The sequence below is a fragment of the Lissotriton helveticus genome, chromosome 11 (assembly GCF_964261635.1).
Source record: "Lissotriton helveticus chromosome 11, aLisHel1.1, whole genome shotgun sequence".
Taxonomy (NCBI): Eukaryota; Metazoa; Chordata; class Amphibia; order Caudata; family Salamandridae; genus Lissotriton; species Lissotriton helveticus.
In genome coordinates, this window is record NC_136072.1 from 69841234 (window position 1) to 69862126 (window position 20893).

Consider the following 20893-nt stretch of genomic DNA (forward strand, 5'->3'; position numbering starts at 1 on the left):
AAGAACAGATGCATACTGGTAAGTAGCATATTCCATCTAACTTTAGCCTCTGCCAAACCTCTCGGGACTGTGGACTCTGTGCACACTGTACCTTACTTTGGTCCAGTATATACAGAGCTACACTTTCTGGCGGATATCTGATCTGTCTGTAGAGTTCTCACTCCTTCCCCTCATTCTGTGGAGTGACTGGCCTCTTTAACATATTAAAAGGTCAAAATGTCGACCATTTGCTCAACACTGCATCTGAGGGCAAAGGAGGAGAAAATTATTGACACCTATATCGGAGTGCAAGGGTGGTACGTATATGCTGCTCAGTCACTTCCAGAGCGGGATGGAGACACAGGGAAGCTGCTTAATTCCACCCCCCAAACCCCCTAGTACGCAAAAACACTGCTACAACTAAAATTCCCAGATCAAGTTTAGCGCCTGGGGATATTCTTAAGGTGAGGTATTTGCGGTTAGATACAATATCCACCGGAAAGTAAATAATTTCTTCTTCAGATGCATAAAGTTAGGCGGAGTCTTATGCACTCACCCATGTTTTTTGTTTGTGGTACTATCAACCTTTCATGTTTTCTAAAAAACCCTAATGCTTAAAGCAGAACAAGTTGCAGAACTCATCTCTAGATGAGTAGCGTGCACAGCATGTGATTTACAACATTACAAGATTGGAAACAGTTTTTACAGATCAGTAGCATTTTTTTTCCAGTCAGGAGATTGTCATTATTCAATGTACTTCTACAGTTTGTAAGAAAACAACTTAGGCTTTGTTAATTAGTCTTTGCTCTAATATCTGCTAACGTTAACCTTTTTTTCTTGCAGGGAAGTGACTAAGCCACTTGTTTCAATTGATAAAGCCAGCATTTTGCTTGTTGAAATCTTGGGTTTACTATGTAAAGGAATGGTAAGTGATTCATGACTTGCTCAGTGTGAAACCCAGTGTGTGTAATATTAAGGACAAGACAGGAAAATGTACACTTGCCTGACTGGTGAAGGACGAGTCAGGGGTGAATATGCTAAATAATTAAAAAGTTTCAATCTGCAACATTAGAGATCTTTGTGCATGACTAAGTTAAGTATTGTTTCAGTTGGGTACTTGCAATTGTGGAATTGTAGGAGAGGCTGTTTTTAAGATTCCTAATGCTGCAATTTTAAGAGAACCTATAATGGTCAGAGTTGAGCTTTAAGAAATAATCTCCTAGCAGTGCCAATAGCTTCATCAATACAAATTCTACTTTCTCAAAAATGTCTTCAGTTAATTGGCTATCAGTTGATCACAAATGTCTTTTCCCCAGAGTCACGAGAAGGCTGGGGAGCTATGGAGGGAAGCTGGACTTAGCTGGAAAGAGTTCCTGCCAGAAGAGGAGGATATAAATAAATTCCTCATAAAGAAGGTAAAATCTCCTGCTCGGTTTAAGTGGATATTAATAATTTGCTGTCCGATCGAGAAGATACTGGCATGTCTTTTAAAGCAAACGTGTGACCAGCAGATAAAAGCGGCCTTCAAACCATCACAGCAATGTCAGGATACCTCGGCACCCTTTCAAAACTGTCTCTTATTTTGAGTAAACATGAATTTATCACCAAGAGCACTGCACAGTGGAATTTTACTCTGATAAGCCTACACAAGTCTGGGAGTTAAATGTTGAAACTCTCTAGTGTGCCTGCTTTCAGATCAATCTTCTCTCAGTCTTTACTATCCCTTCCCTCTTAAGACTGTCATTGTGTAGTGTGCAATTTCAGGCCTTGAAAAATCATAAATGCTACTAGACCTTGCAGGTCTAGTTACTTGAATAATCTACTCGACCTAACTGTAACGTACTTGACCCATAAACCGGTCTCAAATTGTGTGACCCCAGCAAATATTTTATTTGAGCTGCCTTCTTCTTAGTTATCGCATGAGAGCACCTTCAAATATGTGAGTTCACCATTTCTGCTCTGCAAAAAGACTTTGATTAAAAAATGTAATGCGCTAAGTGCTTGCTCCATGTATAATATGGATCTGACCTACATATAGGGTACACATGACGCCTGACTTGCCTCTTTCACTAATAGCACTGTCACCAGGGCGAAGGCAGGAATATTTCTCAGTTCATGTTGCCAGGCCTCCCCCACCAACACCCCCTCGTTTAGGCCCCTATAATTTTTTGCTCACATAACATATTTATGCCAAATTTGGGTTCTTTTTTCCAATATCCTCAGGATTGTACAGGTATCCAGGGTTTGTGGATTCCCCCTAGGGGGGAGGTCGAGAAATTAGCCAAAATATAGCTACATTTTGGGGAGTTGTGGGAAAAAGTGCTGCAAAAGAAAGTGTGGGTTTTTTCCCTGCAAATGGTATCAACAAAGGGTTTGTGGTGCTAAAATCTCCATCTTACCAGCTTTCCAGATCAGACAGACTTTTGTTGTCAGAAAATACAATTTTCCACACAATGTTGGCATTTTACTTGGACATTGCCTATTTTTCTCATTTTTGGTGCTTTCAAACACCTTCCAGTTAGTGGTAGAAATGGGTGTGAAGCCAATAATGAATCCCTGAAAAGTAGACAAAATTTTGAATTTGGCAAGGTATCATTTGTGTTGATCCTTCAAGGTTTTCCTGTAGAAAGTATATTAAAATAACAAATAAATGAAATTGAGTTGGAAAAAAGCAGCCATTTGTGCCTACATTTTCACCTGTAACTTCTAACGATAGTAGATTTTACAAGCCATATATCGTTACGTCTGCGGGACCCTTCTGGTTGTGGGGGTGTATATTTATATATCTTGTAGGTTCACCAAGAACCAATAACTGAGCTGAACCTTGCTATAGTTTTTTATTGTGTAACTGGTATACAGCAATTATAACTCGCGGGTGAGTAGCTGTGTTTTACCAACCCTGATTGATTGAAAATATAAAGAGTGGAAAATAGGTATCAAGGAAACCAATGTGTTTCGAAATAAGAGCAAGATATGGAGTTTAAAAGCAGTGGCTATTTGTGTATCTCTGAATTTGTGGGTACCCATACTAGCATGCAAGGGTATTTTTCAAAAGGACTTTTTTTACACACTGTCTTACATTTGGAAGGCAGAAATGCATAGGAAGACAAATGGTAATAACACTTTTTCTGTATTCCCCCAAGTCTCCCAATAAAAATGGTACCTCACTTGGGTAGGTAGGCCGCAACAGGAAGCGGCCTAAAATGCAACGTGTACACATCACATTTTTCCACTGAAAACAAAACCTTTTTTTGCAACATGGCCAGCCGTGGATTTTAGGCCCTAGCTCAGCCAGCACCTAGGGAAACCTAGCAAACCTGTACATTTTTTTTAAAACTAGACCCCCAGAGGAATCCAGGATGGGGTGACTTGTGTGGCTTTCACCAGGTTGTTACCCAGAATCACTTGCAAACCTCAAACTTTGTAAAACAAATATATATATATATTTTCCTCACATTTCTGTGATGGAAAGTTCTGAAATCGTCAGGGAGCAACAAACTTCAACGCAGCCAGCACTCCCCCAAGTCTCTGAAAATAAAAATGGTACCTCACTTGTGTGGGTAGGCCTAGTGCCTGTGACAGGAAACAGCTCAAAACTTATTGTGAAGACATCACAATTATCGATCACAAAACCACCTGGTTTTGCAAGGGGGGTCACCTGTGTTTTTTGTTCCCGGGCTCGGCAGCCATCTAGGGAAACCTACTAACCCCATGCATTTCTAAAAACTAGACATCTGGTGGAGTCCAGGGAGGTATGGCTTGTGTGGACCCCCCAATGTTTTCTTACCCAGAATTCCCTGCAAACATCAAATCATTTTCCTCATTCTTTGTAGAAAAGTTGTGGGATCACCGGGCCCGCACAAATTCCCCACAAGTTCACCCAGGTCTCCCGATAAAAATGCTACCTTACTTGTGTGGGTGGGCCAAGTGCCCACAATGGGGTGATTGGTGCCCTCCAGTGAATTCTGGGTAATAAAACACTGGAGGATCAACGCAAGCCACTTAGCCAGTCACGGGCCAGTCCACGCATATCTCTAGTGTCTAGTGGGTTTTCTGCTCCCTTTCCCATCCCGATTCCCCCACCCTTCTGAAAAACAAATAGGGGCATTTTCTGCCCTCCGATCTGCACCCCCAGGAGGGCCTAAAGCCCACTAGGTACCTAGGACTTTCATCTTTTTATGTTAGGGGTGGCAGCCCACATTTGCATGCCCAAAATTATCGATCACAAAATGACTTGGTTTTGCAAGGGTGTCACCTGCGTTTTTTGTTCCCGGGCTCAGCCCCATCTAGGGAAACCACCTACCAAACCCAAACCCAGACATTTCTGAAAACAAGACACCCGGTGGGGTCCAATGAGGTATGGCTTGCGTGGATCACCCAACATTTTCTTACCCAGAATGCCCTGCAAACCTCAAATTTAGCTAAAAAATTATTTTCCTCATTTCTTTGTAGGAACGTTTTGAAATCACCAGGCTTGCACAAATTCCCTACCACCCACCATTTCCCTAGGTCTCCCAATAGAAATGCAACCTCACTTGTGTGGGTGGGTCAAGTGCCCACGACAGGGTGATAGGTGCCTCAAAGGGAAATCGCCTTCCACGCACCCCGTCAGCCAAGCACCAGTGCCGCCCACCCTGCCAGCCACGCGCCAGGGCCGCCCACCATGCCAACCAAGCGCCACTGCCGCCCACCCCGCAACCCCAGTGCCAGTGCCGCCCATTCCCCCCACCCAGCGTCGACCACTCCAGCATCAGTGCCTCCAGCCAAGCGCTAGTGCCGTGCACCCCGCCTGCCAAGCACCAGTGCTGCCTACCCACCTGCCAAGGGCCAATGCTACGCACCCTGCCTGCCAAGCGCCAGTGCCGCCTGCCAAGCGCCAGTGCCGCGCATCCCGCCTGCCAAGCGCCTGGGGATCCCCAGAGGTATAGCAGAGGTTAAATTAGATAATCACTAACAGCTCTGTGGTAGTGTGGGCGAGCAGTTAAGCTTATCAGAAGGATGCATTAAGCATTTATTGTAATCACTCAATCAAGGACTGATTACACAACACTTGGACAGAATTCCGAACAATTGGGAAAATATAAAAAAGGTTATTTCTAGAACCAAGCAGGACTTGGTAAAAGTAGGTAAAATGTACTTGCAATTGTTAAACTTTACGAGTTAATCCAATTAGGAATGGATTTACAATTGTTACAGGTTTGTATATGCTTTAAAAACTGCTTAAATTACATACAAATTACTTTTGATTACTTTAGCGTTACTTTTGGATTACATCAACTAATCGGGAAATATGCCTAGATATCACACGTGGATCCTACAGGTAAGCAAGACTTTTTCAAGTTTTCAGATAGTTACCTCTCTTTTATACAAAACACAGGTCAACACTTAGACATTTTTAGGAACAGAAAACTCGTAACATTGGTTCCTATGGGAAAAAGAGTGTTAACGGTTCACTGGGAAGTAAACGACTTACAAGTATGACTGCACCCAATGCCCACGGCCTGTGTTCGAGTGACCCAACACCACAAGGAGGTCTCCCCAGCGATTTTGACCTGGGATCTGGTGAACCCAGACCTCCCCTCAAGCAGACGACTGCAGCCTCAACCTGACGGGTCCCCCCCAACCGCGGCTGGAGCTGATAAAAAGACCAGACGGCAAAAGACACCCCGGCACCTGACACCACATGGCCTTGGGTGGCAGAACCAATGGTGTCCAGGCACCCCCAATTATCCATCTTACCTCTCCAGTCAGTAGTCGCCACCAGGAAGCTTCCCTGATGGAGCCTGCAGCATTTTTTCCAAACTGGAGATCTCAATTGAAATTCACAGGGCCCCCGATGGCTCCTTAGCACACTGCATCCAGCCGCCTCCATACTGCTGGTGGTGCAGCTCCTGTGCTGATTGTTGGCCCCTGTAGTGCTGATCCCCACTCCAGGAGTTTTGCCCCCCACAACCGAGTGTCCTGCTCATGAGAAGTCTCTAACTGAAGGCTCCCTTAGCCCCACTGGTTAACATTGGTCTCCTGCACTCTTCTTCCGGCTTCCCCAGTGCCCATCTAGATCTTGGGGATACCTCGGTCCTAACCCCCAAAACTCGCCCCTATAAGTAGAGTGCGTACCTTCAAAACCAATAACCATTTTTCTCCAATAGGAACCCATATTGTAAGATTTTGGGGCTAAAACTATTTCTAAGTGTGGAACTGTTAAATGTGTGGAGAAAAGTGAACTCAACTGCAAAGCATAAAAAGTCGTACTTACTGTGTATTTCAGTAACTTACGGTGTGGTATTTAGGCATTCCATCCCGAGTACTCAAAGTAATCAAAAAGTAATCTGAAAGTAATTACTGAGTAATTCAAACTGCATTTCAAAGTAATACAATCCTGTAAGAACTGCACATTCAACCACAACTGCATTTCCTTGAACAGTCTTGCCTTTGACAAGTGTATGTTTGAGGCATGTGAGCTGTAGATCACATGCTTTGCACAGTCTGCAATCTAGTGTTGGGTCTGGATGTTTGCACTTTGTTTTTCTTCGAAGAAGTCTTTTCCAGTCGGGGATAGTGCGCATGGGCATCGACTCCATTGTTAGATTGATTTTTTTCCGACATCGGGTTTGGATGTGAGTTGCTGCGCTCCGGTTTGGCACAGTTTTCTCTGGTCCCCTTCAACGCGCAATCCACTACCCTTGACTGTATTGTTTCTCGATCACTTTCCCATTCTCTGCGTATTGTTTAGACTCAAAGACCTTCGATTGGAAGACTAGTGGAGAGCCGTTGGGCCTGCCCACGCCGAGCTCACTAGCTGTTGATGGAACGGACTCCATTCAAGTTCTGTCCCGGTTGTCGTGCTAAGTTTCCACCCACCGACTTGCAGGTAGTGTTCAACCACTGCCTATCCCCGGAACACGACAAAAAAGACTGCAATGCGTGCCGATTGTTCCGATCAATAAAGATGCTCTGTGACCATCACGAAATGCATCAACAAAGCGCCTCCGCACCAGATCTCTTCAGAGAGGACTTCGACCACACGGAATCCCACGCGCAGGAAGTCAAAATAGAGGAAGAACACATCTCTGTGCCCGACGCGAAAGACCAAGCAACACCGGGTCAAAGTATCATAACTACTGAGACTTCTTTCCTCTACCACTTGTTGCAAAAAAAGGTTCCGATCCCTCCTCTGCCCTCGGGCCAAGGTCGGCACCAAAGCACAAGGAAAAGCCCCCATGCCGGTGCCAAGTCAAAACTTTCGGCGTCGAAACTGAAGCATGTCGTGGTAACGATTCCACCGTTATCAAAGAGTAAATCTTCAGACCCGAAGGGTTCGGAGCCGAAACTTTGTACGCCAAAAATGATGACCAAGGACAACACATTGCCAAAAGAGCCAACAAAAGACTTGGTCTAAAGAGCCTCGGTCCGACGTTCCACCTTCAGATCCGAAACAAAAAGAACTGGTAATAAATCCAGACACTGGACATATCCATGCCAAATAGCCTGAAAAAAAGGAAGATGAACCTACAGAAGGATTACCACATTCTTCTAAAGAAGAAAAACGTGGGTACTAACCCTTCTCCACCTTACATTCCACCTCCTTCACCCACTGATCCAAACTTACTCATCACACCCACAAATGCACCACCACCACTATCATTTGACCCACACGATGAAAAGATGAAGGGGATGGGGACGGTATGGGGTTGGGTATAGGCTACAGGATACTGACCCATGGGACCATTATGACACTGACCCAAACACGGATAATGACCCTGATTTATATCAGTCAAGACCCTCACCACCCGATGACAATATAGGATATATTGAACTACTTAAAGGGCTGCTCATTATCACGGGGTGGAGCTGCATAAGGAGGCTTTAGAAGAGGATTTCTTATTCGAAAACCTAAGTTCCTCTCAGAAAGGCACCCAGGCACCCAGGAACTGCCAATGCTTTAAGGGATGCTTAAACATACAGGTGAGATCTATAAAGATCCTGTGAGGGCAAGAATCATCACACCCAGGGTGGACTAAAAATATAAACCTGCACCTACTGAACCCGTCTATATTAAGGGTCAGCTGCCTTTAGACTCTCTTGTGGTTTCCAACGCTCGTAAGAGAGCTAACTCACAGACCACAGGTGAAGCCCCTCCTGATAAGGAGTCAAAATTAATTGATGCCTCAGGCAAAAGGGTAGTGTCGCAAGCATCAATTATTGGCGCATTGCTAAGGCTCAAGCTTTGTTAGCTCGATATGATAGGGCTCATTATGATGAGTTTGAAAAGCTCATGCAATTTCTCCCTGATGAGCATAAATCAAAGGCTATTGACCTTATTCAGGAGGGCAAACTAATCACAACTCTATCAGATGCACCTTAGATGCAACAGACACCAGCGTACTGCTACGCAGGCATGCTTGGTTGAGAATTGCAGGATTTGAACCTGAAGTGCAAGCCTCTATTGTCAACCAACCATTTGACAAGGAACACCTCTTTGGTCCAGCAGTTGACACTTTGCTGGAAAAAATGAAAAAGGTGACAGAGGTCGCTAAGTTCATGGAGGCTTTGCAGTTAGGTTCAAATTGGGGATCCTTTTGTTGCTCCTTTAACAGGGTGGCTCCAAGAATATATCCACAGAGAATCCCTCCTCCTCTTACAAGGGCAACAACCAATCACCCTCATCAAGAGGCTATTTTAGAGGGGGGTTTAGAGGAAACAATGGAAAGGGAAGAGGCAGAGGCAACTCAACATGCACTTCCCCCACAAATAACAAGCAGTGACTTCCTTTCACTACCACCGATCGTTCCACTCCTGTTGTGGGGGCGTCTCTCCCAATTTCTACCTGTCTGGAATACAATCACCTCAGACAAATGGGTTTTACAAATTATCCAATATGGTTACAGCCTGGAACTTACAGACACTCCCCCAAACATTATTCCAAGATCACACGCAATGTCAGAAGAACATCTCACCCTTCTCAAGCAAGACGTTCTCTCTCCGTTACAGAAAGGAACTATAGAACCAGTCCCATTACAATATCAAGGGGCTGGTGTATACTCCCTGTACTTCCTAATTCCCAAGAAGGACGAATCTCTAAGGCCTTTACTAGACCTCAGAGAACTAAATCTATACATTCAGTCGGACCACTTTCATATGGTAACACTATAACAAGTGCTCCCACTACTTCAGAAAGGTGACTTTCTCTCCACTCCGGACTTAAAGGACGCCTATTTCCATATCCCAATACACCCTGCTCACCGCAAATCCTTGAGGTTTGCGGTAGCAGGCCAGCATTATCAATTCAAGTTGCTTCCATTCGGAGTAACCACCGCGCCCAGGCTTTTCACCAAATGCCTGGCAGTAGTCGCAGCTCATCTACAAAGACTCATGTCTTCCCATATTTATTTATTTATTTAAATGTAAATCAAATTGGTTACAGCCCTCTTTTTCAGGAACAGTTACCAACCAGTGAATACAATTAATCCCACCCTGACATTATTTATTAGATTTTTTTAAAGAAGTAGTTTGATACCAAACACTCCTATAGTCAGTAAAGCCATAATGTAAAGCCGACCAGATTCCTTGTTTGCAGTGTTCCTGCCCACGCGTATTTTCAAATTGTCAGAAATTGGATCTGGTTTTTATTGTGGAGGAACCATAATCTGGCTTGGTACTTTTGACCGAACGCCGTCCAAGGGAGATATCAGTGGCTCCTTAAGAGTGTGACATCACAAACTATATCGTTATCCAGAAATCACACAGTGTAATCTGTTTTTTTTTTTTATAAAAAGGGTCATCAATACTACATTAACCCTTCGTCCTGATGATGGTCTTGGGATAATACCATATAAGACCGAAACGTCGACATACCAGTCCATGTCTGCATTTTTTCCATCTGACTTACTGGCTATTTCTACAAGAAGTCACTCTTACTCATTATACAGACTGGATTTTTAATCTTTTGTATTTATGGAATGAATGTCCGTTTCCTTATACTTAAGATTTGGTAGTAATTAAGTTGATTTTGTACCCATAGAATATGTGAGTTTGATTCAAAGATATAAAGAACAAGTTTCTTTGAAATATAAATTCTTGTGTTGCTTTTCATTTTCGAATTGGTTTCGTATGTCTGAATAGTCCTAATTCCTCAAAGCTAGTGTGGTAGTATTTGAGGTTCAATCACCAAATTCTTGGGTGTCACTATAACTAGGACAGCCACTGATAAATTTCAGTTCAAGAGCTCTAGTTACATAGACCTTTTGACGCTGTAACGTTGAATTTTGTAAAAATAAAACCCTTGCTGGTACCCTCATTTTATAATGTAAAGCCATCATGGTGCTTTGGAACTCGAGTTGTCGAGTTCCTAGCCCATGTACTCTCTATGGCTTCACTGGCGTTTACAATATTTGGAAATGGTGCCCAATATTGTAGGAGCATATCTGCTCATGCAGATACGTCCTCACCTTTAGTATAGTGCACCCTGCCTTAGGGCTGTGAGGCCTGCTAGAGGAGTGACTTACCTATGCTGCTAGGTAGTGTTGGTTGGCATTGCACCCAGACAGGGTTTTCGTCCTCTCAGGGGCATGCAGGCTGCAAGGACAGTGGCATGGTCCCAGTAAGGTGGAGCCCAAGGGACCCTCTTCCTCTCTCAGGCCCTAGGTACCCAGGGGACTTGAAGGGGGCAGAAGTACCAATTGGGAGTTTGTTTTAGGGAAGGAGCACTGGCACAGGGCACCTGGTTGGCAGGGACCCTGTGCACTACATTTAAAACCACATCAAAACCAGGCAAAATGAGTATGTGTGTGGGGGGTAACCATGCAAAAGAGGCACTTTCTCCCTCTCCCCGTGCCAGTCTGTCTACCTCAACAATGGGGCAGCCTTCCTCCCAGATGTTACACAGCTGCCCTTCAAAAGCTGCACTTACACAGCTGCCCTTCAAAAGCTGATTCACCTTTAAAGCCTGCCTTTTGTGGCTAACACCCAATTGGTTGTTCTTCTTCGAGTCATCTCGTGAAGTAGGCTCCAAGTGTGCCTGAGAAGGCACAGAAGTTTTAAAAGCAACAGAGTGGTAGCTTTGGTAAAGCTGCACACTGCAATAAGTTACATTAATTTCGACTTGGGATACAAGTGGAGGTTAATGTAACTAATTGTTTGATACCTTGGAGTGCCCTCTTCGGTTGCGCTGTTCAGGAGTTAGCACAGCTGAGGGGTTCGCGTGTAACCATGTCCTCGCCAATGGGGTGACCAAGACTTTCCCCCGTAAAAAACGGTTTCATTTGCTTTACTGTCTGTACATGTAAAGTGCATGCCCTGCCTGTGTCCTATGTTGCACCCTGCCTTTAGGACTCAGCAGGCCTGCCAGAGGGATGACTTGTGCACATGTCCAGGAGAAGTGGTGGGTTTGCTATTACTTCCAATCTCAAAGGTGTGGGGTAGCAGTGCCCTACCAGTCTGCAGTGGTCGACTGGAGGACTTGTTTTACCAGTGGGACCTCTGGGGTGGAACAATCCGGGCTGCAACCCTTTGGGTACCCCAATAACTTACATGGCCTAGTTACCAGGGTATCCTTTACTAGGGACTTGCAGGTAAGTTAGCCATTTCTAATTGGGTATAGCCAATTCAACATGCACGCTTAGGGCTGTGGCACTGAGGTCTGATGAGCAGACCTTAGTGCACTGAGTCGAAAAGCTAACAGCATCAGTTGAAAACCTTTGGGGTACCCATACATAGTAATTTCCTTACAGCTCATATCTCCTTCCTTGTTTGTGAATGAAAAAACATTAAGGAAATGTAATAGCTGAGACTGAATGTCAAATAGCAGTATGTGTGTTGTGAAAATAGAACATGTAACATTTTCCTTGTGGTGAAACTGATGCAATGAGTTTGCAGATTTCTGGAAGATAACTGACTGCAATCTGGAGTGTTTATAAAATGCCCTTGCACTACGATAAATCTGTTTGCATTCATTCTTCCCCAACAGAAAGTGGAGTACACCTTAGGAGATGAGACTGAGACACCGAGTCGAAAAGAGTTGTCATCTGATGACCTTTACAATCAAATGGAAAAACTACTGAAAGAAAACCCCAACAACCAACCAATATTTGACTGGATTCAGGTGGGTTCCAACATTTGGGAGTGCTGTTGTAGTTGGAGATAATCTTTAGGAATTGTACCAGAAGTAGGTATCTGTGATCTAATTTGTTAGCTTTGATCTTTCTTACATTTACATGATTGAATCGTTTCCTGTTATAAAGGAGTTAGTCCCACAAAACCTTATAAAAGCCTGTAAGGCATTTACGGTGTCATTATTAGCAAGTTGAATCAATATAAAAGACCTAAAGTCCAACCAATGAGAGGGTGCCCATTCTTCTGTTCCCCTTCCCTCACCAGATGCCATCTCCCCTCAGATTTCTACCGCATGTCCTGTGGAAAGGCTTACCCAAAGCTTCACTGTCTTCAGGCAGACACATCTACGTTTACCCCAGAATTCCTTTTCAAAACCTTTTCTTTGTGTGCTGTCATCCAGCATCACTTTGGAATTAGATGAAAAGGGTATTTTTTTTTATGGAATCCTTTTCAAAGTCTGAGGCTTGTGAAACAAAGATAATTCACTCACAGGGTGAATCTTTAACATTCACCCCTTTCATAAGTCTGTGACTGCAAAATATGCAGGAAATTGTCAGCAAAGAATCTTGATTATGGGGACATGTTTTTGGTGTGGTTACAGAAATGATTAATTCCCTCTGTAGGTATGCATCAGGCCAGGGCACTCCTGAGAAGGGTGGGGGGAGAACACAAATGCCATGTGTACACTGTTAAATTATGAAAATCTTCAGCATCTTTAACCAGCTTTATCATCTTGTGTGCCACTTAAAGTCCCCAAAAGGTTCCACAAAAAATCCTACAGGCCTCTCTGCACCTGAACTGGAGGTACTGAGACCATCTAGCACCACCATCTTCACCTCAGCTTAAAAAGATGTAGGCTTGGTCAATGGATTTACCCTTTAAAAAGACCTCACCCATCCACCGGCTATTAAGCGGAAACACCTGTCCATGACATCCCATCTGCAAAGTTTCCAGCAAGAACAGTGCCCATCGAAGACCGAACTATCCATTACTGTTGAGTTTACAGTGAAACTTAAAGCTGCAATACTCCTCCAACATACATTCCGTAGCAAAGTCCTGCTGAATGTGAAGGTGCTTGAAACTGAACCAGAGGAAAAATCTGACCCAGATGACTCATTCGGTGTGGCATACAGACCAGGCAATTAAAGGTGTAAAATGTCAGACAAAAGCCCAAAAGCATGGTTGCTCCCCTTCCTGCGACCAAGAACCACAGCAGTACTACTGCATTGATCATCTTTTCACAAACAGATCTGCCGGCTTGGTGATCTAATGCGTTCACTAGGGTCCTGTGTCTGACCTCATGGTTACAGGTTACAATCCTATCGGGTCTACTCCGCCTTTCATCCTTCTGACACGGGTAGAATGACTACCATTGTGTTGGGTAACAGTAAACATCTGTTCTCTAATAGGGAATTTCCATGTATAGGTATAAGCACTGAATAGTTCAGCCCACCTGCGGGGACCCCGGAGCAGTTCGTCCAAATATATCTTAAGTGGAGATTTTCACCTTTCTTCAAGAAGTCCTGTAAAGACACTTATGAAAAAGACAGATAATGCAGCCTATATACCTAGGTTGCAATTGCCAGATTCTTCCCCACTAAGTCAAAAAAAGGCCAATAGATTATATATGAGTATAATTTGAGATACTTTGTAAACAGTACAAATCTCCTCCATAAGCCCCCTTTTATGATAGGTGTTAGAACTGGGGGTCTCTAGTTGGCACAGGTAGGTACTTGTGACAAATAGGGACCCTCTCCTCTAGTCAGAGTAAGGGGGGTACACTCCTAGAATAACCCCTGCTCACCCCCTTGGCAGCTTGGCACAAGCAGACGGGCCTATCTCAGAGGCAGCGTGTAAAGCATTTGTGAACACATACAGTAATCAAGTGGCACCACTACAAATAGACGCCACACAGGTTGCTTAGTTATAATAATAGGTATATTTTATATAGAGATACCACAAGACCGTAAATGACAAAAATAATCCACAATACTATTAGAATTCAAGAGTTCTTGTTAAAAAGGCTTAAATCAAAGTTCTGTGCGAGTCGGTAGCCCTGTCCGGCTACAGCGTTGTTGAAATAACACAGTCTCTAACAAATCCAGTTGACCGCGTCGGTCCGGGCCCACTCAAATGTCGACAGACTCTGTCACAGTACCTTTTACTTGATGCAGCCGGCAAGGACGTGCGAGCCGTTTCCGATGTCCGTCGCGGTGCAGAAAAGAAGCGTTGCAGGTCGTGTTGTCCCTCGGTGCGGTGTAGGCAATGGCCCGTTGACGGAGTTGGTGGGTCCGAGGCGTGCGTTGCAGGGCGAGAAGGTGTTCGCTGCGGTGCTTGCCGCTTGCGGTGTGGTGACAGAGCCGGAGTTCGGGATCTTGCGTCGATCAGTCTGGACGGCGGTGAGTTTCGGGCGGTGCGTCATGAAACGTGCGAGGCGGTGTCCAACTCCGGTGCGTTCACAGGACTCAAAGTCAGCAGCAGTTGCGGTGTCAGTAAGACCAGTACGAGTCGGTGTAGCGAGGCGTTGCACGTCGTGGTGTCCACCAGTCGCGGTGCAGGCAACGGCTCGGTGACGCCGTCGGGACGGAGTCGGTGAGCTCAGAGCTTGCGTTGTTCGAGGCGGATGTTGTTCGATGCGGTGCCTACAGGACACCGGGCCGGTCGTAAGAGTCGGTCACAGCTCCCTGCCTCTGTAGCCACTGAAATAACGTTTCCAGCAACAATCCACAAAGGCTGGTGAAGTCTACTGGTCCTGAGACTTCCGTCAGGGGGCAAGCTCTCTTCCAAGCCCTTGGAGATCCTCCACAAGTTTAAAGTAAAGTACACAAAGTTCTTTCTCCTTCCTTTGGCAGTCAGGCAACCACTGCAGGCCAATCCCCCAAGCAGCACTTCAGCTTGGGAATAGTCTCTCCTCAGTTTCTTCAGGTTCCTCTCCTCAGCAAAGGTTTCCTCTGTAGTCCAAAAGTGATCTAATTTCATGAGATCAGGGTCCCAATATTTATATCACAAAACCATTTGTTCTCCGAGGGGAAAGGGGCCTGTGCCCAGTCCAAACCAGTTCTGAAGCACTCTGTTTACCAAACGTTTCCTTTCCTTTCACAGTGCAGGGCAGGAACATCAGACGCCCCATAGAATGGTGGAGCCAGCATTGTGGAAGGCAAGTACAGCCTTGGAGCACTTTGTTGATAGTCTTCCTTCTCTTCTTACAGTGTGCAGGGCAGAGACATCAGACGCACCCCAGTAGGTGGAGCCAGCATTGTGGAAGGTTCAGTTGCAATTCCTCCCTCCCATCTAGATGCAGATCTCTCTATTCACCACTGGGCTGACTCATCCTGTCTCTTGGATGCCCCAGCCCTGTCACTTACAAATGCCAGGCAAAGGAATACACAACCTCGCAGAGTTAGGCTTAAAAGGTTAGGCAAGCAAATACCTGCTTTCTAAAAGTGGTATTTGCAAAGACAGAATGTTAAAACACACTTTACTAAAAGATGTATTTTATCATTCTGAGTCCAGGCATACTAAACTCGAATTTCTACCATGTTCTCTAAGTCAGTTAGGATTAAAAAATGTAATAATTCTAACAGCCCATCTGGCCTACGGAGAACAGGTAGCCTTGCAATAGTGAAAAACGAAAATGGCTGTAATTCACTATTAGGACATGCCACACATATCAGGGCTTGTCCTACCTTATACTTACAATGCACCCTGCCCATGGGCCTACCATCGGGGTGTCTGATATGAAGAAAAAGGAAGGTTCAGGGACTGGCAAGTGGGTGCACTTGCCCAGTCAGGATGACAGTACCAGACTGCACGCAGACTCTGCAATGGCAGACCTTAGACACATTTTACAAGGCCGCTTCTGTGGGTGGCACAACCAGTGCTGCAAGCCCACTAGCAGCATTTGGATTTAGTATTACATATGTTTATTGAGGGTACAACAGGTGATAGTACAAAATTGGCAGTATCAGAATGACAAACCCGTCTGGAAGCAAGCCCACCAAGCAGTGTTGAGGAGTACTCAAAGCCTGCCCACCTTATGAGAAAGCATACTTATACACAGCAAGCCGCCTACAACCCAACCAGGGCCGGCCGCGTCATAAACAACAGGTGAATGGTGTGTTTCCCTGCGGTATTGCTACATCCCCTCCCGCTGGAGAGCCAGAGGTCTTAACGACCTGCGTTACCGCCGCTGAAAGTCTGGCACACCATCTGCAATCGCTATCAATTGTCATTATTACATATCTGCCACCTGAAGCCCCCCGCCCTAGAAAGTCCAAAAACCCAACTCAAAACAAAACAGGAAAGAAAAGAAAGGGAGGGCTTGTCATAGTCAGCCTCAATGTCTCTCGAACCTCGAACCCCCGTCCCCCCTCCTATCTAACCCCCACCCCCCACCCGTGGTCCATGGTCTATTTGTATTCCGGCCCGGGGCCGACCGAGTCCTTGATGGCAGATCATTGAGTGTTTGGCTCCGTCACGGCGTCCGTCAGTCTCAAAAGCCGGAGGTACTTGGGACAGGTCACCTCCGTGAACTCAGATGCCAATAGGGACAAGAATGGTTTCCACAGATCCGCATAGCGCGCCCCCTCTCCCGCTCTTGATAGCGACAATTTTTCCATACCCAGAACCATCCACAGGCGATATAGCCATCCCAGGTGTGTGGGGATGTGTGTAGATCACCAGTGTGCCACTATATTCTGTACCGCCGACCCCAGTGCAATCGCTATCAATCGTCCTCTCCGTGATTTCAGCGGGTAGGTCAGCGCATTAGGTAACCCCAGTAGCACGTATGCAGGGAAGCGTGGGATGTCTGTTTCAAAGTGTGTGTCTACCTCCCTCAGTATCTGGCTCCAGTATTCCTGTAGAAGTGGGCAGTCCCAGAGTATGTGCACCAGTGTGCCAATCTGGCCGCAACCACGCCAGCACCGTGGGTCTTGCTTGCTGTCCATTTCGTACAGGCGTTCGGGGGTGTAATACCAGTAGGACGCGATTTTCGTAAGTGTGTCAGTGAGGCCCATGTGGTAGGCCGAGTGTCGTGCTCTGTAGTAGACTCCCTCCCACTCTTTGTGCGTCAGGGCTCTCCCAAACTCCTTCTCCCAGCGCGCCCTGCCCGCATTATATGTGTATTTGTGTTTCTGCATCAGCATCTTATAGAGGTCTGTGATTAATTGTTTGTCGTTGGTGCGGGAGATTAGCCAGCGTTCGAATTTGGTCAGGTGCCTATCCGCCATCGGCCTCACTGTGGCGCCGAGAGCCCAATGCCTCACCTGTAGGTAACGGAGCCTTTCGGTCTCCGGCAGGTCAAATTCTTGTCGAAATTGCTGAAAGGGGATCATCCCTTCCGAGTCGTAGACATGATAGAGAGCCCGACAGCCGGCAGGCTTCCAGCACGCAAACGCCCTCTCATCCAACCCTGGGCGGAACTCCGGATTCCCTATGATGGGCGTAAGGGGGGAAGGGTGGGTGGTGAATTCCTGACTAATCCCCACTCGGTCCCAAATTTCTAGGGGGACCCGTGTGATGTAGGATGCATATAGATTGGGCGGCCTGTGTTCCCGTCTCAAGAAGGGGATTTCCTGCAGTGTCCGTCCCGCTACAGCCTGGTCCTGAAACAACCAATGTTTCCCGGACTCCCACCTGACCTATTCCACTAGAAAACGGAGCTGGGATGCTTGAAAATATGTCGCTAGGTCTGGTATCCCGATTCCGCCCTGTTCTGGCGCTAGCATGGCGATCTGGCGTTTCAGACGGGGTTTCCGCCCGTTCCATATGAATTGTGACAAGTCGGACTGCGTTTGTGTTATCCAGCCTCGAGGTGGTGCAAGAGGAATTGTTCGAAAAAGGTACAGGATCTGGGGAAGGACGGTCATCTTCACTGCCGCCACTCTACCCAGCCAGGACAGCGGATAATATTTCCAACGGCTCAGCTCGCTTCTAATCTTCTGTCGCAACTTGGTGTAGTTGACGTCGACCGACTTCTGAAGCGAGGGCGCTAACTGAATCCCTAAGTATGGGATCGTGTCCGTCGCCCACAGTATGGGGAACAGCGCCCGTAGATGAGTGCGTGTAGAGGGGTCAAGGGAAAGATCGAGGGCCACCGATTTGGTCATGTTGACCTTAAAGCCAGAGACACTGCTGAACCTTTCCAGAACCACGATGCACGCCGGCAGGGAGCTCCGAGGTTTAGCGAGGGAAATCAGCACGTCGTCGGCGTATAGGCTGACGGTGTGGACGCTGCCACCGAACTTGATACCCTGTACCTCCGGTTCGGAGCGTAGGAGGTGTGCAAGAGCCTCCATATATAGGGCGAACAAAAGAGGGGACAAAGGACAACCCTGCCTGGTGCCGCGTTCGATGTCAAATCGGGGAGATGTGCACCCATTGACTCGGACCGCCGCTGTCAGGAATTTGTAGCAATTGAACACTCTATTTCGGAATTTAGGCCCTATCCCTGCTTTAAGTAGAACCTTCTCTAAGTAGGGCCAATGTACCCTATCAAATGCCTTTTCGGCGTCAATGGTCAGCATCATGTATTCACCCTCTGTCCGTGCGGCTTTTTCTAGGAGGTGAAAGGCCCGTTTAGTATTGTCCGTGGTTTGGCGCTCTGGAATAAATCCAGATTGGTCCGGATCGATCAGCCCCCCCATGTACGGCCCTAACCTGGAGGCGAGGATCCCTGTATACAGTTTGAGGTCAACGTTCAAAAGGGAGATAGGTCTATATGCTCCGCACTCACCCGGGTCCTTGCCTGGCTTAGGTATCACTGCGATAGATGCCTCCAATAGATCCTTATGGATCGCCCCCTCCTCAGCGAAAGACGTGAAGAGCCGAGCGAGTAGCGGGGCTATTAGGCAGCAGAATGTTTTATAAAAGCTCACCGGAAAACCGTCTGGGCCCGGGGCTTTTCCTAATTTGAGCCGGGAGATAGCCGAGATTACCTCCTCCGGTCGGATATCTTTTTCCAGGCAGTCTATGTGTTCCTGCGTCATCCTCGGCAGAGGGGCATCCGCCAGGAACTCGGACTCCTCCTCCGAGCAGGTGGGGTCGGCTTTGTACAAGTCAGCGTAAAATGAGCTGAACGCCTCCGCTATGGCTTGCTTTCCGTCTACCGTGGTACCATCACCCCTTCGTATCTCACGGTCCTCTCTGCGCTGCGTGACCTCACGAAGTTTGTGTGCCAGCAAGCGCCCACACCTGTCCCCGCCTGTATAATAAGCGTGGCGCAACCGTAGCGCTGCGTACTCTGCCCTGTCGAGGTCGAGCGCTGCGAGCTGTTGTCTGACCGCTTTCAATTGTCGCCAAGTTCTCGGGGCCCCTGTTCTCCGGTGCATTTGTTCTAACTCTCTAGTCTGCCGTGTGAGTTCCTCCCTCTTAGCCTGACGTTCTGCGTTTTCTGCCGTCAAGAGTGAAATTAATTCCCCTCTGAGAACTGCCTTCAGCGCGGACCATTGTGTGGAAAGTGTGGTGTCAGTGTTGCTGTTATGTGCCAGAAAGTCAGTGATTGCACTGTGGATTTTGGTGACCACCGCTTTCCTTTGTAGGAGTGAGTCTCGGAGGCGCCAAACCCTGTGCGGGCGTTGGGTGTCGGGCATGGAGAGGACGATTCTAACCGGGGCGTGATCCGGGAGCGAAGCAGTGCCTATGTCAGCACTAATGGTTAGTGATTTAGTGGCAGTGGACACCAGCAAATAGTCGAGTCGTGCATATGTCTGGTGCGCCGCTGAGAAATATGTGTAGTCTGTTTCACCAGGGTGCAGCTCGCGCCACAGGTCTGTTAGTCCTAAGTCCCGCAGTCTGTCCTTGCCCGCTGTAGTGAGTGCCCCCACCTGTGTGGTGCGTTGACAGGATCTATCCAATTTGTTGTCGAAGACTAAGTTTAGATCCCCACCCAGAACTATGTGGTGATCAGTGGTGTCGGTGATGTCTGTGAGCGCCCTATGAAGAAAGTGTTCCTGACCGTCATTGGGCCCGTATATCGAACCTATTGTGAGTGTCCTGTCGCCTAACGCAAATCTGTAGACTAGCAGGCGCCCCCTGATCTCTGCATGCTTCCCCAACACCTTGCCCCTGAACTTTTGTGCCACTAAAATTGCAACTCCCGCTTTCTTGTCCGGGCATGAGGAGAAAAATTGGTGGGGAAATTTACAGGACCGCAACCTGTGGCAATCTTTAGATAGAAGGTGTGTTTCTTGTAAAAGGCATATGTCCGCGCCGGACTGGTCTAGGTGGAGCAGGATCGCTTTGCGCTTGGTGGGGTTATTAAGGCCGCGGACGTTCAACGTGAGGATAATCAACTCATCGCCCTTCATCTATAAGATCCACCCCATTCCCTTCCTCTAGTGTAGCCCTGGAGCGTCCGGGGCCGTGAACCACCACCCTGCCTCTGCCTCGTGATCCCAACTTCTTGACCCAGTGTCGCCCCTGCCAATAATTGAACCATGGACAATATTCCCTCCCCAACCCCAACTCCCCTCCCTCCCCTCCCCCTCAACAACTGCAGAATGTCATTGTCCCTCATCCAAGGATGAAAAGGAGAAAAAAAAAGGGTAAGTGTTGGAGTTCTGGACTTTTTGGTTCCGTCCAGAGGTGTCAGGGATAACACCCGAAGACCCCGGAGTTCCACCTGTCTCGGTGCACAAAACAAACAGAAACACGGGCTTCTCGATGGTGGCGTCAAAGACCAAAGGTTTATTACTGCAGGGACACAGAAGTCACAGAAACTACACATGGGCAGTATCTAGGAGCCTGTTCAATTTGTACAAAGAGGGTTGCTCCTTATATACTAAATATTGGGCTTCAGGCA

At 46.9% G+C, this 20893-nt stretch overlaps 1 protein-coding gene across 1 annotated transcript in view; it reads left to right on the forward strand.

The window, feature by feature from the left end:
• Nucleotides 1–20893, forward strand: part of LOC144791478 (eukaryotic translation initiation factor 4 gamma 1-like) — a 324564-nt gene that overhangs the window by 257602 nt on the left and 46069 nt on the right. Inside the window, exons 15-17 of the mRNA XM_078666169.1 lie at nucleotides 823–904; nucleotides 1296–1394; nucleotides 11945–12079. Coding sequence (XP_078522295.1) covers nucleotides 823–904; nucleotides 1296–1394; nucleotides 11945–12079 — 316 coding nt within the window. The remainder of the gene's footprint in view (nucleotides 1–822; nucleotides 905–1295; nucleotides 1395–11944; nucleotides 12080–20893) is intronic.